Source organism: Urocampus carinirostris, chromosome 18 (assembly GCF_059441175.1).
Source record: "Urocampus carinirostris isolate Australia breed hairy pipefish chromosome 18, RoL_Ucar_1.0, whole genome shotgun sequence".
Lineage (NCBI taxonomy): Eukaryota > Metazoa > Chordata > Actinopteri > Syngnathiformes > Syngnathidae > Urocampus > Urocampus carinirostris.
This window is the reverse complement of record NC_142366.1, coordinates 19255857-19273345: the sequence shown is the minus strand read 5'-3', so window position 1 is coordinate 19273345 and position 17489 is coordinate 19255857. Positions and strand designations below refer to the sequence as shown.

The window sequence follows — 17489 nt, the reverse complement described above, 5'->3', positions numbered from 1 at the left end:
GTGAGCGACAAACAAAAAAGGATTCGCAACAAGCATTCAAAAGTCGGCGTCTTTGCTGCTGTCAAAGTTTTGCCTTTTTCGTCCAAGCAACAATTAACGTGTTAACCAAGAGAGAGCGCTCCGAGACCACTCTATATGTTCGTCAAAGGCAGAACAGTGACCTCGAACTGGCATGGATGATTGTGAACGAAACAATTTATTCTATCAATATGATTAAGCATACACAATTAAAGAAAAGTATAAACTATTGGAAGAAAAGTTCACAAATACATTGAAAGAGCCCCCCAAAAAAACAAAAAATACTATTGTTGCATTTTACTTTAAGAACCCCTTTCATCATTGGTTGAAATGTATTAAGCATGTTTGTACAATTAACATATTGACCATAAGAGAGCAATCGAAGACAGCACTATGTTTCTCAAGGGCAAAACAGTTACCATGTGCAGTATCATTAAATTGCAACTATGCAGTTCCAATTTTGTCCATCGTATTTTCTGGTATATAAGGCGCACCAGATTATCAGGCGAGCTTTCAAATTTCTGGCCAATTTGGTGTTTGTGTGAGCCTTACAGTCCGGAAACTACATTACTTATTGACTCCCAGTCGAGTTTTGGACTGAAATGTTTGCATTAGTATCCCGGTATAAAGATGTATATGAATAAATAGATTTCATGTTTGTTGTACAATAATTAAGCAATAGAAATTTGAGTTTGTGATGGTGAGATACACTAAGATTGAAAAAAAGTAAAACTATTACTCTTTAACCTATTGAGCAATACTAAAAAGTAAAAAAGGAACGACTTTCTAAAAAGGAAGTAAAAACAAAAACTGACTTTGCAATTTCAAAGCGGAAGTCAGCCCAAAGGTCCCCCTTAAAATGTTGTATAAGCCCCAAATACTCTAAATGAAGCATTTAGATAAATGTTGTTTAGATAAAATATACATTAATAATCAAAACCCACTCCTTTTTTTCTTTTTCAAATTTGTATCTATCCAGATCCCAATGTTGTGTTTAGATCAGGGGTGTCAAACATGCGGCCCGGGGGCCAGATCAGGCCCGCTAAGGGATTGAATCCGGCCCGCGAGACAACGCTCAGTGAAGCACAAGGGAAAAACGAGCTGCAGGTTGAAATAAGTCCACTTGATGTTGCCAAAGCCAGGTGCCTCTCACAAGACAGTGTACTTGTATTTCTCTCTCTCTCTCTCTCTCTCTCTCTCTCTCTCTTTTCCTCCCTTTTTCTCTCACTCTCTGTGTCTCTCTATCACTTTCTGTGTCTCTTTCTCTTACTTTGTTTCTCTTTGTCTCTTTTTCTCTCTGTGTCTTTTTACCTCTTTTGCCCCCTCTTCCATTTTTCCTTTTTTTCTCTTTCGCTCTCTCCTGCTTTCCCCTTCTCTCCTTCTCCCATTCTCTCTTTCTCTCCTTCTCTTTACTCTCCTTCCCTCTTTCTCTCTTTCTATTTCTCTTTGGATATCATTCTTTCTCTCTCTTTCTTTCCCCCTCTCTCACTATTTGTCTTTATATCTTTTTTGTTTCTCACATTCTCTCTCTCTCTCTCTTCTCTCTCTCTTTCTCTCTTTCATCGTCCCACCCTCTCTCCCTTTCTCTCCTTCACTTTGTCTTATTTCTTTCTCTCTCTTCATTTCCCTCTAATCTACTAGTCCGGCCCCCGAGAGAATGTTTGTTCTATTGTGTGCCCCCCGAGGTAAAATGAGTTTGACACCCCTGGTTTAGATGGTTAAATCATACATGCAGTTGCCCTTCTACATACAAGCTACTCTATGCCCGAGGAAAAATCTTGCCCGACATAACACAGTATCCAAGTAACAAAAATTTCTTGAAGATACCACTAAAGACAGCTCTCCGCCAGCATTAGGTCGAACCATTGAGCACAGCCGTTACCTGACATACAATTTTTTTAATGACATTGCGTACATGTCTTCAACAGTCTGTCGTGCTCCCTCACTCCTCCACGCATACGTTTTAACTTTTTATATTGTTCATATCATTTTAGTTATCCTATTACTGTATTTTCATGTTCGATTACTCTATTTTTATTACAGTTTTAGTCACCAGGGATACAAACACAAAACTATTTCAGTTTGTATAATTACCTTGCTTACCTACCTTCAACAGTCTGTCGTGCTCCCTCACTCCTCCACGCATATGTTTTAACATTTTATATTGTTAATAGCATTTTAGTAATCCTATTACTGTATTTCATGTTCAATTACTATTTTATATTACAGTTTTAGTCAACAGGGATACAAACAAAACGTTTTGTTTGTATAATAACATTACTTACCTATCTTCAAGAGTCTGTCGTGCTCCCTCACTCCTCCACGCATACGTTCTAACATTTTATATAGTTAATATCAATTCTAGTACAATTTGAATGTGTTTTTAGTGATCAGGATGTCTTTTCTGCCTATTTATTGCTAACTTAGACGACTTTAGGAGGCTGGGAACAGATTAATTGGTTCTCAGACATATGGGGAAAATTTGTTCGATACGACATATTATAGATATGAGCTTGATCCTGGAAAAAAATTATCTCAGATGTTGAGGAGCCACAGTAAAATGGATTTCCCTCTTGAAGTAACCCACAAAATCCACTTTGTGGTTCCTGTGACCGACCTGAAGAAGAGCCTCGAGCCTCCGCCTGCCGCCACAGTGTTGATGTCGAGCTGGGGCGCTTGCAGGGTCACTCCAGCTGTGGTGGCCTCAAAAACATGCTCGAACTGCCCCGCGTAACGACTCACGTCAGTTGATGTCCCTGAAGAGGTACAGGACACATTCATTTGCAGCAATTCTTCATATAGACCCCTTTCTGTGTTTGGAAACAAGTGTAATATAGCCAAAATGCGCGCACTGTTTAGGCGAAATGGCAGAATTCATGTCAGTTTATACCAGCCAATTGACAGAAAAAGAATGAAGATCGTAGAGTGTAGCCTCTCAAAAAATTATTAAGTATGTGCAAGCAGCAAGATAAGAAATTCATTTTAGCGATCAAAGCAAACAAAAAAAAGGTTCTTATTATAGGCGCTACACAAATATTGTGCGAGCCACTTTGTGGAGCGATCATGAGAGTTTTGTTTGCCTCATATAAAACTCCGGTCCATATTGGGTAAGTAACAGGTAAAATAACATTTTATGACAGTAAGTTAAATGGACGAAAATAGTAGCTAAGATGACCAATTAATACATACGGTAGCTTAGTTCACACAAAGGTTTCTTTTGCTTGCACCCACCTTAAATACATTGTTTGTGGGATAAATAACAATAACAACAACAAATATTACAGTTAACAATATGATATTATTAATTAACATATATTACATAAAATATATGTTAATAATAATGTTAATGTTATTCATATTCCTTATAATTATTATCATAAAAATATTGACAAGCTAGCACCAGTAGCAGCAAACTTACTATCTATCGTAGGGCATTTGTAGCAAACCCTTTTCAATTCCCCAACGCTTATTATACTTACACTTACCGTATTTTCTGCACTATAAAGCGCACCGGGTTATAAGGCGCACCCCCCAAAAAGTTTTTTGTCATATATTTTCCATACATAAGGTGCACTGGACTATAAGGCGCTACAGTAGGAACATCAACAAAACAGTCAGATAGTTCAGTCAAACTTATTAAAAATATTTAAAAAAATGTTTCTCCAGGCCGTAGAGCACCCTAACTTGTGATTCACTTTTTCGGCTAATTGCAGGCTTTGGTTTGCCCTAATTTAGCTTATGCGAGCCTGTAAATGCTAAAATTGACCCACCTCCTTTACTTCCGAATAAATTTAGCCAATAGTGACCTATTCAAATGATGATTGACACATTAGTTAGGAAATGTAACGCCAGTATATATATATATATATATATATATATATATATATATATATATATATATTTATATATCCCAGCATACACCGCGGACTACTTCGCCTACAGGGGAAAATCGAGTCGGCGGCTGCTTGCCTTAGTTGAGAGACCTTGCGACTCAACATTGATCATATATAAGGCGCATGGTCAAATTTTGAAAAAAATAAAGGCTTTTAGGTGCGCCTTATAGTGTAGAAAGTACGGTACTAAAGCATTTGGCATTCAATTAAATCCAAACCAGATAACCACGATAAGATATGAAATAGACACCGCAAACACGGACATTCCTAATGATGTCCTTAGTCCAGTCAGTTGTTTTAATAGCTTGCAGCCACAGTCTCCTACGGTGATTTGAAAATGCCCGTTTCCTATGAAAATTGCCACAAAATGTCTGTTTCTTAATATTGCAATTTGAGCACCTGTACAGAAAACTGCTGGGATGTTGTTTTGGAAATTGTGACTCTAAAAACGGAATCCTACATACAATTCTTCTCTCCCTCCGTTCAAAATAGTACTGGTACCCCCGCTGTTTTAGGTCAACAATACGTGCGTATTCTGTGATGACGTAGGCAGGAAAAGGGCCGATACCAAACAATATTAGACTTACCACCCATGTCAAAGCCAATAACGGGTTTCTTCTCCATCTGGTTGTAAGAAGTGACAGCGTAGCCTACCACTCCCCCAGCCGGGCCGGACAGGACGGCACGCGAGCCGCAGAACTGCTGCATGGGAGTCAGACCGCCGTCCGACTGCATGAACAGGACATCTACGTCCTGGTAACCAAAAGTAACTTTGTTGAAAATCGTTAAAGATTATCCTTTAATATACCTGTCAACCTCAGCCAATTGCTACCTTTACTACTGATTGCAAATCCCCTTATTACATGATAATACACCTTACAAACACAACACCTATTGACTTGCAGCAAGACAGACTATGTCGAATGAAAACAAAGATCGTTTGTGTAAACAGGTTTATTTCATTTACCATATGAACAACACAATTATTTCAGCATCGTTCTTACTTCTTTTCTCACCAGCAGTGAATTAAGTATTGCTTATTATACATAGCAGTGCAGGATTTTACAGACTTCATCTAATCTACAGATGCTTTTACTCTAACATAAACTGTTACAATTTAGTTAATTTTTGCAACAAAGGTGTAAGAGTATCAGTTCAGATCGGCTTCCTGTACTGTGTGTGTAGGTACTTTCCTTATGTGGCGGAAAACTCACTCTCTGCATCCGCTAGCAGCAATTTTAAATGATTTTTACAAGAAACACAACACGAGAATAAGTACTTTATGACTAATAAAGCTTGTCATAGCGCCGACTGTTGAAGCGTTCGATATTGGCACACAGGGCGCACTCCTCCGCCTGAAAGTCCCATGGACGAGCGTCCAGGTCGTTTCCGTAGGCCCAGTCATCATTAAGCCCATGTCGGACCTTCTGGTAGATGGCCGACATGGTCCTGCTTCCAAACTCTCTGCCGTTAATTCAGGGAGTTCGTGCACCATGCAAAACGGAAAATCTAGCACGGATATGCTGTTCTTGGCTGTGATGTAAGACATGATGTTCTGATTGAAGAACTTCAAAATGAGGGGGGTGCAGTTGGCAAACAACAAGTGTTGAGCCATGTATTCAAATTGGTAGATGTGGTTGTGGAAGTTTGAAGTGTTTGAGGAGCAGCGGCGCTGCCACAAGCGGCTGCCTTTTCCAGCAGCTGCCCTATTGTTTTATTGTCTGCTCCTATCTTCGGTGTTTTTTCTTCCCGTTTTGACAACTACACTATGGATTACTTCTATCCTATGGGACATGGGTTTTAGCGCACAAAAAATGTGTGTATTCAAGGAATTTCAACTCCTTGCCCTGAAGAATTCTCGTGCCGGCGTGATGAAGGGGCCTATCGTGGAAGAAGAGCCGGAGCTAGCGAAGCGGCTAGCGGCGTTATAAGTCTTCAGTACCATCCGCAATCATGGTAAATGCGAACTCACGACCAAATAAGATCATCGAGTGCTGGTGGAAAACATCGAAGCGCACAGGGAGCGCAGTTGCTGTGTTTTGCGGAAACGTGGCTCACGTTAAGCATTCCGGACGCTAACGTGTAGCCACCCGGAGCTACCCGGAGCTATTCCGGCTTCAACGCCGCTAAACAGAGATAGGAAAGCCGGGGGGAATCGGAGAGGAGGCGGACTTGCTAACACGAGGTGGTGTATCCCTGGATTTTCACAAAGAAAAGTTTTCCATCTGCCGCAGGGATGTCGAACTTTTGGACTGGCGTGACGTCATCTACTCCGCTACAAGCACCCCTAGGGCATCATGTTAATCTGTTAATAAACAACGGGGTAGACTGCTGGAAGTGTGAATTTCCCTATGGGGATGAATAAAGTATCTATCTATCTATCTAATCCATCCAGCATACTCGCCTGGGAGAGATTCTCATTATTTGTGTCGACCTGATCCATGACTACTTCTTGTTGTCGGTTTTTCATTTCTTCCATTAACGATTATAACTGGTCGATTCTTCGAGTATAACAAACGCTTAATTTGAAAATAAACAGAAACAGATAAAAGCTGATGCACGTGTGCTTATCATGCTTTATCCACAACACCGCAATTTTCACAAAAAATAGATGCCTGATGAAGGATAACATTTGCCAGTGCACCGAGACAATATGAGCTATCTACGATGACACTGTCTGCTACCAGTAAGCAAGACGATCTGGATTAGAGCTGAAATGGGCAAGACGAAATCGGTCGAACAAAAAAAACCAATGATAAAAATAATAAACGCACACAAATAGGGGAAAAGGTATAAGTTGACAGGTATGCCTTAAATCGAAGCTCACCTTCAAAGCACCCTTGAACCCGGACGTAAAACCTTTGAGATACTCCCGGATTTTAGGGGTGAGGTAAGCATCGGCGCAGACGGTGTAACCTCGAGGGACCGCCCTGACCATTGGCATGACCTCGGAGGAGAGGGAAACCTGAGCGAAGCCGAGTTTACGAGCAAGGGCCCCCACAGCTTTCTCGTGGTCGGACCACCTGGAGTGGGGAAAAAGGAAGAAAAAAAAAAATCGTTTTCAATGCAACCTACATAATTATTATAACTTATTGGAGAGTGTCACAAGACGGATTTGCATAGTGCATTCTGATAGGTTAAATCTATATCTACCCTAGTAATATCCCTCGAGAGGGGTGACCGACAGAAAGACAAACACATACCCAAAAACAAAGAAAAGAAAAACAGAAAAGAAAATACTCCCCCCCCAAAAAACACAAAAATTGACCATGGCCAACCCAAATACCCAAACAAGTTAAACACCACGGCACCCGAGTTGTTGGACACAAGAAAGCGGCCATGTCACTCGGGTCAGAGTGACACAACACACTCCTCTGTTCAACAGCAGGGCTCGACAGCTTTCACTGGTTTACCCCTGTCGTATCATAGCCCATCCTTTCGAACATGTCCAAACATCCCACTATCCTTTTACAACACCTCTTCACTCATTCCTATCACCAACAAAAGCTCTAGCTTCCACTATATTTAAACCTCTTTCCTGCAGTGCACTCATAACACCATCCACGTCAATCGCAGCCTTCCTCTTGGTCTCCTTCCATTGACTTCTGCTCTGTAGATCCTCTTCAACCTTTGCTCCTCATCCATCCTCTCCATGTGTCCAAACCAACCGAGTACTCTCTTATCCACACGCTTGCTCAGTTCCACTACTAGGTTAAATAGTATATCCAATTTTGCACCAATAACCTCTTGGTAAAATTTATATGCGTACGTGAAAGAGCTTGTCTAGAATTTCAAACAAAGATGGCCGACTACGATACATTTTTTTTGTGTCTGTCCTTGAAACCTAATTATTTATACACGTTGGGCTTATTTAGATATATAATAACGTCCTAATAGGTGTTTTCCCAGTTGAAGTAGCATAACCGTGTGACTTCCCGCATTCCTAAAATGCAACCTTGGCCAAATAGTCGAAAATATGCAGCTGCACTGACTGACGTGTAAGAGTGAAGGAGAAGCACAGCCAGGCTGGTGATTCCACGTGACAGAATTCCACTCAGGTCCTTCTCCACACGTGCCAGATCGAGCTCCTGCCATACTTCGAGGCTGTCCCCGGTGCTGCCTGTGGATATACGAGCAAACAAAGCATTCAGATTAGTCACATGAACACACTTGGCAAGTTTTGCTACGCTAGGTTAAACTTTAGTGCTCAAGAATTCACATTAATCATGTAGGGCGGGGTTGTCGAACTCATTTTAGCTTGTGGGCCAGAAGGTAAAAAAATGATTCTCTTGAGGACTTGACTAGAAAATCAACGGCATAAAAAGTATGCTATGGTTGGAGGGCTGGGGGTCTTTTCAGAGGCTCACAATTAATTTCATGATTCGGGGATTAATGATTTTATTGTAAAACAAATATTGATGGGGTTTTTTTGTCCTAGAGATTGTTTTCCTTCACGAAGATTTTATCTCTTTTCGTGTTTATCAACTGTGCATTAAAAAAAGCAAAACAACAATTGCATTATTTTCCACTACAGTGTATTTAACTCAGTAAAACTCGTGCAGACTTGGCTGTTAAAATTCATATTGACTATAAAAGGAACAAACAATTATTATATATATATATATATATATATATATATATATATATATATATATATATATATATTTATTTTTAACAGACATGGGACCAAGTCACACATGTGCAAGTCTCAAGTAAGTCTCAAGTCTTCACCTTCAAGTCCCAAGTAAGTCCCAAGTATTTTTTTCTTGGGCAAGTCAAGTCACAAGTCAAGTCCCGAGTCTTAGATTGCCAAGTCCAAGTCAAGTCACAAGTCATAAAAACAGCGACTCGAGTCGACTCGAGTCCAAGTCACTAAGTCTCAAGTCCCCATGTCTGATTTTTAATATATAAACCGCAACCTCTAGTGCACAGGTGTCAAACAGGCGGCCCGCGGGCCAGATCAGGCCCACCAATGGTTTAAATCCGGCCCGCAAGGCAACAGTGAGAGAAGCGCAAGAGGAAAATGAGCTGTAGTTTTAAATATTTCCACCGGATGTCACCAAAGCCAGTTGACACTTGCAAGACAATTGTGGTCGTATTTCTCCATTTCTCTCTGACTCACTTTTTTTTTATTTTTTTCTCACTCTTTTTCTTTCTCCGGTTTACTCTCGCTTTCTCTTTTCTCTTTTTCTCTGTCACTCTTGAACTCTTTCTTTTTCTCTGTCTTGCTCTTTATTTTTTACTCTCTAGTTTACACTTTAATTCTCCTTTTTTCCCTTTTTCGAACTCTCTCTCTTTCTCACCTCACCTCACCTCACTTTGTCTCTTTTTGTCCTGCTGACTCTTTTTCTTTCTGTCCTTTCACTTCTCTTATTCTTTTTATCTTTCTCTTTTTCCCTTTCTTTTTCTCTATATTCATTTCCCCCTTCTTTTCCATTCATATCTCTATTCTGCTCTCTCTTTTTCTCTCATTGTTACTCCGTCTCCCTTGTTCTCCCTATCTGTTTATCGCTCTCTCTTTTCCTCCCTCTCTTTCTCTGTCTTTTTCTGTCTCTCTTTCTCTTAAACTTACTGGTCCGGCCCCCGTGAGATGTTTTATAGCATTTTTGGCCCCCAGCTAAAACGAGTTTGACACCCCTGCTCTAGTGGGAGGTGGCTAAAGTCAATTTTTGACTCTTTCTGTGATATTGATACAGAGGAGGGGATTCCCAGCCCCTTTGCTCAACCCAACTGATATGTTGCAACACCTTGTTGGGAGTCCTTAGGTGACCAAACCTCAAAACCGACCTAATGCCAAGGGCCAAGCAGGGAGGCACTGGGTACCAATGTTCTAAGTCTTATGTATGACCCGGCCGAGGCTCGAACAGGCAACCTCACAGTCTCAAAGCGGGCGCCCTACCCCCAAGGCCACTGATTAATTATTCAAACATTTGGAAAAACACCTATGTGCTCTTTCTTTTAATTTTACATTATTTTGTATAGTCTTGATTACCTTGTCTGTGCCTTTTAATTTGATTGAGTGATGGGTTTCTTAATATTCAGTTGTTGGTTAAATGTTGTCAGAAATACATCTGCTCGTGGTGACTGGCATTGGCGACATCCAGTGGACGTATTTAAAACTGCAAGTCGCTGTCTCGCACGAAGCCGCTTATTTTTCTCTTGTGCTTCTCACAGCATTGTCTCTAGGTCAAATATGACCCGCGGGTCATGAGTTTGACACATTTGATGTGAGGATGGGGGCGAGGGGATACATATGTCATCATAATTATAATTGTCAATATTTTCAGACAACTTCTTTCTTGTAGAAAATGTTTAAAAAGATAAGTTAGAATACGCAAAATTGTCTTATTAGCAAATGGCAAATTTTTCCTCAATTTTAGCAAATATTTTCAAACAAGATTGGGAAAAAAAATCTCTAAAAAAAAGAATTTCTGAATTAAATCATTTTTTGTTGATATAATAGAAAAAAATACAACATTCGCTGACGTTGTAGGTCACAATTCTTTTTTTGAGAATCTACAAATCTTGGTGTGATTTATAAATTAATTTCTCACAAAGTAATAACAAATCTGATGTGGAGAAAAATGCAAACCAGTTTTTGATTCTCCTTCAAAGTGAACATTCTGTAATTTTTGGGAGGGAAAGATAACGCATATTTACATATTTTCTGAAACGTTATCCACCAAACAAATAGCTAAGACCATTTACAGCCTAAATTTAGTTAAACATTGCTTCACGATACAGAAATTGCATTTTTTATTTAGTTTCATTCATTGACAAATTAATCAAAAGATTAATTGAATATGAAAACAATCTTTCACTGCAACCAAAAATGGCATACTGAATATTAATATCAGAATACGGTATAACCAGCATGTAAAACTCTTTATGTAATATACATTACAGTATAATAGTTAGATTGAAAACCTCAAGTTACTATATCATGACTAAAATAATTAGAATTAAAATAAAGCTTTTTTTTAAAAGCAGAGGCCAACTAGTTCCTATTTTAAATTCAACAGTACTAACATCAGTCACATTTACAGTCATATTTACAAATAAGTGAATCTATATCGTATTTATTTTCTGATTGGCAGAGCAAGAAAGCGATATAAATCAACTGTAGCATATACCTTTTTTTATTGTCTATATCTATAGATCAGGGGTCGGGAACCTATGGCTCGCGAGCCATATATGGCTCTTTCTATGAATATCTATGGCTCAGAGACAAATTTGATTGCATGCAAAATGTCTCCATCTTGTTCGAAATTTGAGTTCTTCATCCTATTCAGGTACACGCAAATCCAATCCAAAGCTAAGTATCCATTGTTACTTCGCAGTATATATAGGGCACGTTTTTCACTACAATTTACAGTCAAGGTGTCACACAAAAAAGGGGGGGAAAAAAACTCGTTTTGGCTGTACAACGCTAAAGAATCCTTTATGCAAAAGTTCACTATATAATCTGTGTTCAGTGTTCAGATACCTTATGATGAATCCACAGAACACACTGTAAATACGCCAAAACACCGGAAGAGAACTTAGTCTTTTGATTGGGTGAGTGGGAGGGATGGGTGGAGCCATGCAAAAAGCGCAAGCACTCCCTCCCATCTCTCGCCCTACGCCATCTGCGCCAAAAGTGAGCTCATCAGGCTCCCTATTTGCAGAATGTTGTGACGTTTTTACACAATAACTGCTTGCATCTGGTTTTGAAACCAATATGTATGAAAAAAAGGGTCAAAAAGAGTTTAACCGATCTTGAGTAATTGCAAGAAAGAGACAAGTTTAAAGTGGTATGTTTGTTGATTTTGGGACAGGGGCTCTGGCATTATTCTCTTTTCATATTTTTTATCAAATCATCAAAAATAAATGTGCTGAAGACTAAGCTTTTGTCTGGGGTGCGGGTTTAGCAATTTTGTAAATTTGTCTCATAATATATGGTGTGGCTCTTTCCCAAAATAAAATTAATATTTTTTGCTTTTATGGCTCTTTGAGTCAAAAAGGTTCCCGACCCCTGCTATAGATGGATAATTATCCACAATGAAAGAAAGTCCATGCAACGAGAAAAGTTACTGCATAACTTGCTAATACTAACACTATTTCTATTGTTTGGGGCTGAAGCTTGCGCCAAATCAGAATTCCTGGTCTTGGTCTCACCAGCGCCCTCTGTCATGAGGCATGCCTCACTCTGCATCTGCGGACACTCAGGACCGTAATAAGTCACATACTAATTATAATAGTAATAATCATAACATAATGTGGAAAAATCAGCAAATTAGATTAAGAAAATTCACAAGTTGTGGAGTAAAATGAGAAAGAACTTAAACACTGAAGATATATAACCATTTAGTCAGGGTTGGGTAGGGTTACTTTAACTTGATTACTTTCAATTACTTTTGGATTACTCCAATACCAAATATGCTAATAAAAGACAAAAGAAACTAAATAGGAATAAAATTACTAAATTTTGTGCAGGCTTTGGGAGTAACGGAATACATGGAACGGCAAAAATGATGCTTGCAAGCTGTTTGGATTTATTTTCATTTTCAAATCAAAGCCAGGAGAGAAAGCTTACCACGTGTTTTGAGTCATTATTTTATTTATATTTAGTTTCTTTTGTCTTTTATTAGCAAATTTGGTATTGGAGTAATCCAAAAGTAATTGAAAGTAATCCAGTTAAAGTGTCCCTACCCAACCCTGCATTTAGTACAGCCTCACCCGCCTCCTCTGACTAGAATACTCACCACCAGTTGGTGGTAGAACAATAAAAAACAAAATTTAACTGGCTTTAATAATAAATGTAACTGGATTTTTATTGCGACACAACAACATTGAATGCAGTACCGTGCAAACAAAGACAAACTTCAGTGCTCTTGCCCAATAGTGCATTCGTCCTAACATCTCGCAGAGAACATGTGCGTGTTTTTTTTTTGTTTATTTTGTGCACCTGTAACAACACGCGTAGAGTCTTTCCTGGGTAGCTTGCAGCCGCTTTGCTCGAGGACGACGCGTTCGTCAACCTCGATAACCTCCTCGTAAAGCACTTCGGGGACCGACACCTCCTGCGGATGCACAAATGTGCGTTATTTAACATATTTCCTACTGGAGATAAATCAAAAGCACAACTGGCTGCTGCCAAGCCCCATTAATGAGCAACCATTTAACCAATAACGGTTCACTGATCAGAGGGCAAACTCTAAAAAAGACTTATTAACATTATAAAAACAACCTTCCGAAAATACCAACCGTATGCTGCAATGGACTTTTTGTTTGAGGTGTCCTTAAAAAATTGATAGTTACAAATGTTCTCTATTTATGTACGTGTTAACAATGCCCAACTGAGTTAAAAGAGCCCTTATGTTTCCTTCTCATAAGCTTTTATCTTACTTTTAGCAAAGCTGTTAGGGCGGAACACAGGAGGAAGGAGGAATTAAGGAACGGGGGGAGTGGAGGAGAGTGACGTCACACTCGTTCATCCTCACCTTTTAATTTTTGTTTTTAATGTTAGCGTATGACAGTTGATTCATAAATTGCTTGAAATGTTGGGTATTTTGAAAAACACACACAGAAAGTACAACATTAAGCTGTTCAGTATCCAGGGTTGGGTAGGGTTACTTTAACTTGATTACTTTCAATTACTTTTGGATTACTCCAATACCAAAAATGCTAATAAAAGACAAAAGAAACTAAATATGAATAAAGTGATGACTCACAACACGCGGTAAGCTTTCTCTCCTGGCTTTGATCTCTTTGATCTCCGGCAAAACTAACATAAAATGCGACAGAAACAAAATGAAAATAAATCCAAACAGCTTGCCGACATCATTTTTGCCGTTCCATGTATTCCGTTACTCCCCAAGCCTGCACAAAATTGAGTCATTTTATTCATATTTAGTTTCTTTTGTCTTTTATTAGCATATTTGGTAGTGGAGTAATCCAAAAGTAATTGAAAGTAATCAAGTTAAAGTAACCCTACCCAACCCTGTCAGTATCAAGCATGAGCAGTTGTGTACGTTCTAGCAATTTCCTCGCTTCCATCAAGTGAATGTAGAAAAGAAGAAAAACAATTCCTAGATAAAAATAAAGTTTTTTCCCCTGTTATTTGCTGCATGCTAGGCATATGAATTTATTCTGGCCTGCTTTAAATATGTATGTCAAGAAAGGAGTGTCTAGGTCATTCCTATCAAAAGTTATGATTTTTTTAATTAAATGCAAAACAAATGCTGTCTCTGGCCGCTAGAGGGCAGTGTTGAGTTTGATTAGCGTGGTGAGTTGGTTCAGGTGAAAAACGCATTCACTCAACTGTTAAAGTACACCAGTTAACACATTTACTTCCAAACATGAAAATCTTTGTTCCCCATTTTTTAGTGATAAATGTGCTATGTTTAGAAAAGGTCCCTTGTCATCGGTTATTATGATCTGTAGGGTAGGTTACTAATATAGGCCGGATGAAACACAGAATACTGAAAAGAAAAAATTTGAAGATGACCTTCTTTTCATTTCAGAACAGAAAGTATGGATCTGGCCCGAGAGCCAAACTGATGTTGGCATCCCTGCTGAAGCACTACCTAAAAAAAAAAAAAATTTGAATCCCTGCACTGCAGTACATATGCATTATTACTTCTTGTGTACGCACCAACAGCATGCGATTTCATAAATAGAATAGAAATTACTTCTTTTTCGGGAGGAGATATCCATTAAATACAGACGCTCCCCTACTTACGACCATTCAACTTACGAAAAACGGTTGATAAGAACATTTTTTTTCGGGATGTCGAAAAATATCCGGACATTGCTACAAGTTAGATTTTGTATTGTGTGCACCTTTTTCCGAGTAGAGGACATTACTGAAGTGCTTCTTTCCGCCGCTAACAGCATGTGGTGCTGTGAAAGGTCACCCAGAATCCAACCAGAAGTAAAAAAAAATCTGCTTCCTCTTCATAGTTCGTGTGTTAACATTCCATACTTTTTATGTCTATCTAAGAACTCTGATATTCTTATTGTTTAATATCTCGTGCGTCCATTCAATATGGTTGGTGTAAAGAAGAGGCGAGACAGTTTTTTTTAAATGATAGTGGAATAAGAAAGCTTGATACGGTTGAGAAAATGGTCGGAACGCTTATTTCGGCCACCTTTGACCATGGAGGAGGACCTCTTGAAGCACATCTTCTAAAAGTAAGTTAAACTTAACTTTATTTATCTTTGTAGAGCATATTATTTTATTAAACGTTTATTTTTTAGTACAAAATAATACAATTCAATTATACAAACCTTAAACATACAAAATATGGCACTGAAGCAACTTACGGTCAAATTAAACTTACAAACGAGGTCGGGCAGTGTCTGTACCTGTACCCGTGCTTGATTCCAACTGTCATTGGAAAGCAGTATTAACCCTTCTAGTTACCCGAACGTATCCATAATTATCCAAAATTCCGTAAGATAGTCCTGGCTGGAGAATAAGCTGATTTAACAGATCAATCAAAGGTAGGTCAGGGAATCCAGTTTGCCTGATGCATTTATTGCGATACAAATCCCTCGAATGGTGTCATTTTTGTGCTTTCGCCTTCCTGTCCAACGTCCCGGTTTTATTTTTTGATCCGCCTACATGCACATACTTGCACGCGCGACAGGGGCTGCAATTATGACAGGCCAGAGGTGGTCCGTCCACGTCTTTTAAGTTACCAACCAAATCAAAGAGCTTGGGCCGAGCCTGCGTTCCAATGTGCAGCAAATCTTTGAAGCCTTTAGTGACCAGCAGGGCCGTCCTCTCCCCTTCTCTCTCCAGAAGTGCATTGGTGGCCACGGTGGTGCCCATTCGGATCCACCCAATCCGAGACGTGTCGACTGGCTGGTCACGGGGGAAGGAGCGTCCAGTTTCCTGCCATAAATTCCATTCAAACACATCGCTTAGGGATGTGAAGATATATATCTTCAGATGTCAAGGCTACCTCCTCCAGGACTCTGCGGATTCCTTCAGTGGGGGCGTCGTTATAGTTCTGAGGGTCACGGGAGAGCAGTTTGAGGACCCTCTCCCGGCCATCTGGCAGGCGAGCGAACACATCGGTGAAGGTTCCACCACGGTCAATGGCGAAGTCAAACTTTCCTTCAGTCTGGGCCATTGTGAATACTGTGGACACACCTGAAAAAGACATTTGGGAGTTAGTGTATGTTTTAACATTCATTTAAAGAACCTTTCACGTTTCTAACTCCAGTAGTATGTAGTTTGTATTCAACAGTTCATGGGCTCTCGTGGATGTGATGCTACGCCCTTGAGCACACCAACCGACAGGGAGGCTACTGCAACTTGCATCGGCACACACGCATTGCATCACATGATGGCTTTAAGAAATGCAGTAATATGACACGAGTACAAATGTGAGTGGGGGGACAAAAACACATCCGTCTCAGCAAAGATCTGTCTTTACATAACATTACAAAACTGCACAAAGCATGCAAACTGACTGTGCTGCTGCATCTGTTTACACACGCCATGCGCTCCCGTGCATCCGATCACGGGAATTTTAATGAACTTACTCTTCAGCCGCCTGTTGGTTGTCTCTAAGCCGCTGTGTCAACCCAGTTTTGTCCTCAACGCACGAAGATCTCCCGTTGTGTGATGTTCTCGTTACATTCGCACGCCCTGATCTTAAGCTCCGCCCCTTACGACCACGACCGACTGTAAAAACGGGTCTGACCAGGACAAGGCGAGTTATTTAAATAACGCATGTCGTCGTTTTCCTCAATGATAAAATAAAAAGTTTTAAAAAATGGTTTTATGAATTTCGTGGCGTGATAGAATATCACACCCGAGGGCACTGGAAAACACACCAAAGTAACACGAATTAATTTAGAGAGAAAAAAGTAAAACCCATTTAGCAACTTTCCTTTTTCAAACTTCTTAGTTTTAACCTTCGCATATACATCAAAAATTTGGGACCTTAAATCCAGAGTTTAATTACCGTTTAATTTCTACAATATTTTCTACAAAGTACCCAAAATCATTTTTTGTTTAATAACCGTATTTATTCCGTGAGATTCTAGTTAATTAAAGCGGTCCCGACTACTTCCGGTAGTAAATGTGGGTGTTAGATGTGTCGTCCAATCCGATTTCGACTAGATCCGAGGCTCTCTGGAATTGATTTCAAAATAAAATATGCTCTCCGTGGAACAGGAACTGAGGAAATGCTGTCATATATTCGCTTACAGAACTTTACTATACACACATACCTGTGAACTTATACGTTTTCACCGTATTTTTTAAATTTTTGATCATACACTTGGCGTGTCCAAACTTTTCATTAAGAGGGCTAAATTTGGTAAACGGAAAACATGTAAAGACTGACTATTCAGCCTGGCATTCTTTGAACAGTCTTTAATAAATTAACCCTTCGAGAAAGGTTTGTAGTGCTTTGCGATCAGCGTTGCAACCTTTTAGCTCGCCGTTTTAGCATTTTCATTTAATACACAGGATCTTGAGAAAAGCGCTGCTGTGCCGTTAAAACAGCTTCAAGTTGCGCCACATTATCACAGCCAGTTAGCGTTTGTAGTCAGCATGTTTCGTCCGGCAGTATATAT

The 17489-nt window shown here is 39.6% G+C and overlaps 1 protein-coding gene across 2 annotated transcripts in view; it reads right to left on the bottom strand.

Moving 5' to 3' along the window:
• The window catches only part of oplah (5-oxoprolinase, ATP-hydrolysing), a 56450-nt gene extending 39792 nt beyond the window's left edge, over positions 1 to 16658 (bottom strand). Inside the window, exons 1-8 of one of the 2 annotated variants that reach the window (XM_088322406.1) lie at positions 16449 to 16658; positions 15863 to 16053; positions 15601 to 15792; positions 12859 to 12973; positions 7908 to 8031; positions 6739 to 6934; positions 4499 to 4664; positions 2636 to 2774 (exon numbers count right to left, since the gene is read on the bottom strand). In XM_088322406.1, coding sequence (XP_088178532.1) covers positions 2636 to 2774; positions 4499 to 4664; positions 6739 to 6934; positions 7908 to 8031; positions 12859 to 12973; positions 15601 to 15792; positions 15863 to 16033 — 1103 coding nt within the window. In that variant the 5' untranslated portion in view covers positions 16034 to 16053; positions 16449 to 16658. Of the gene's footprint in view, positions 1 to 2635; positions 2775 to 4498; positions 4665 to 6738; positions 6935 to 7907; positions 8032 to 12858; positions 12974 to 15600; positions 15793 to 15862; positions 16054 to 16112; positions 16196 to 16448 lie in introns of those variants that run through there. The other variant, XM_088322407.1, reaches the window with a different exon arrangement.
• Between the last annotated feature and the right edge of the window lie 831 nt (positions 16659 to 17489).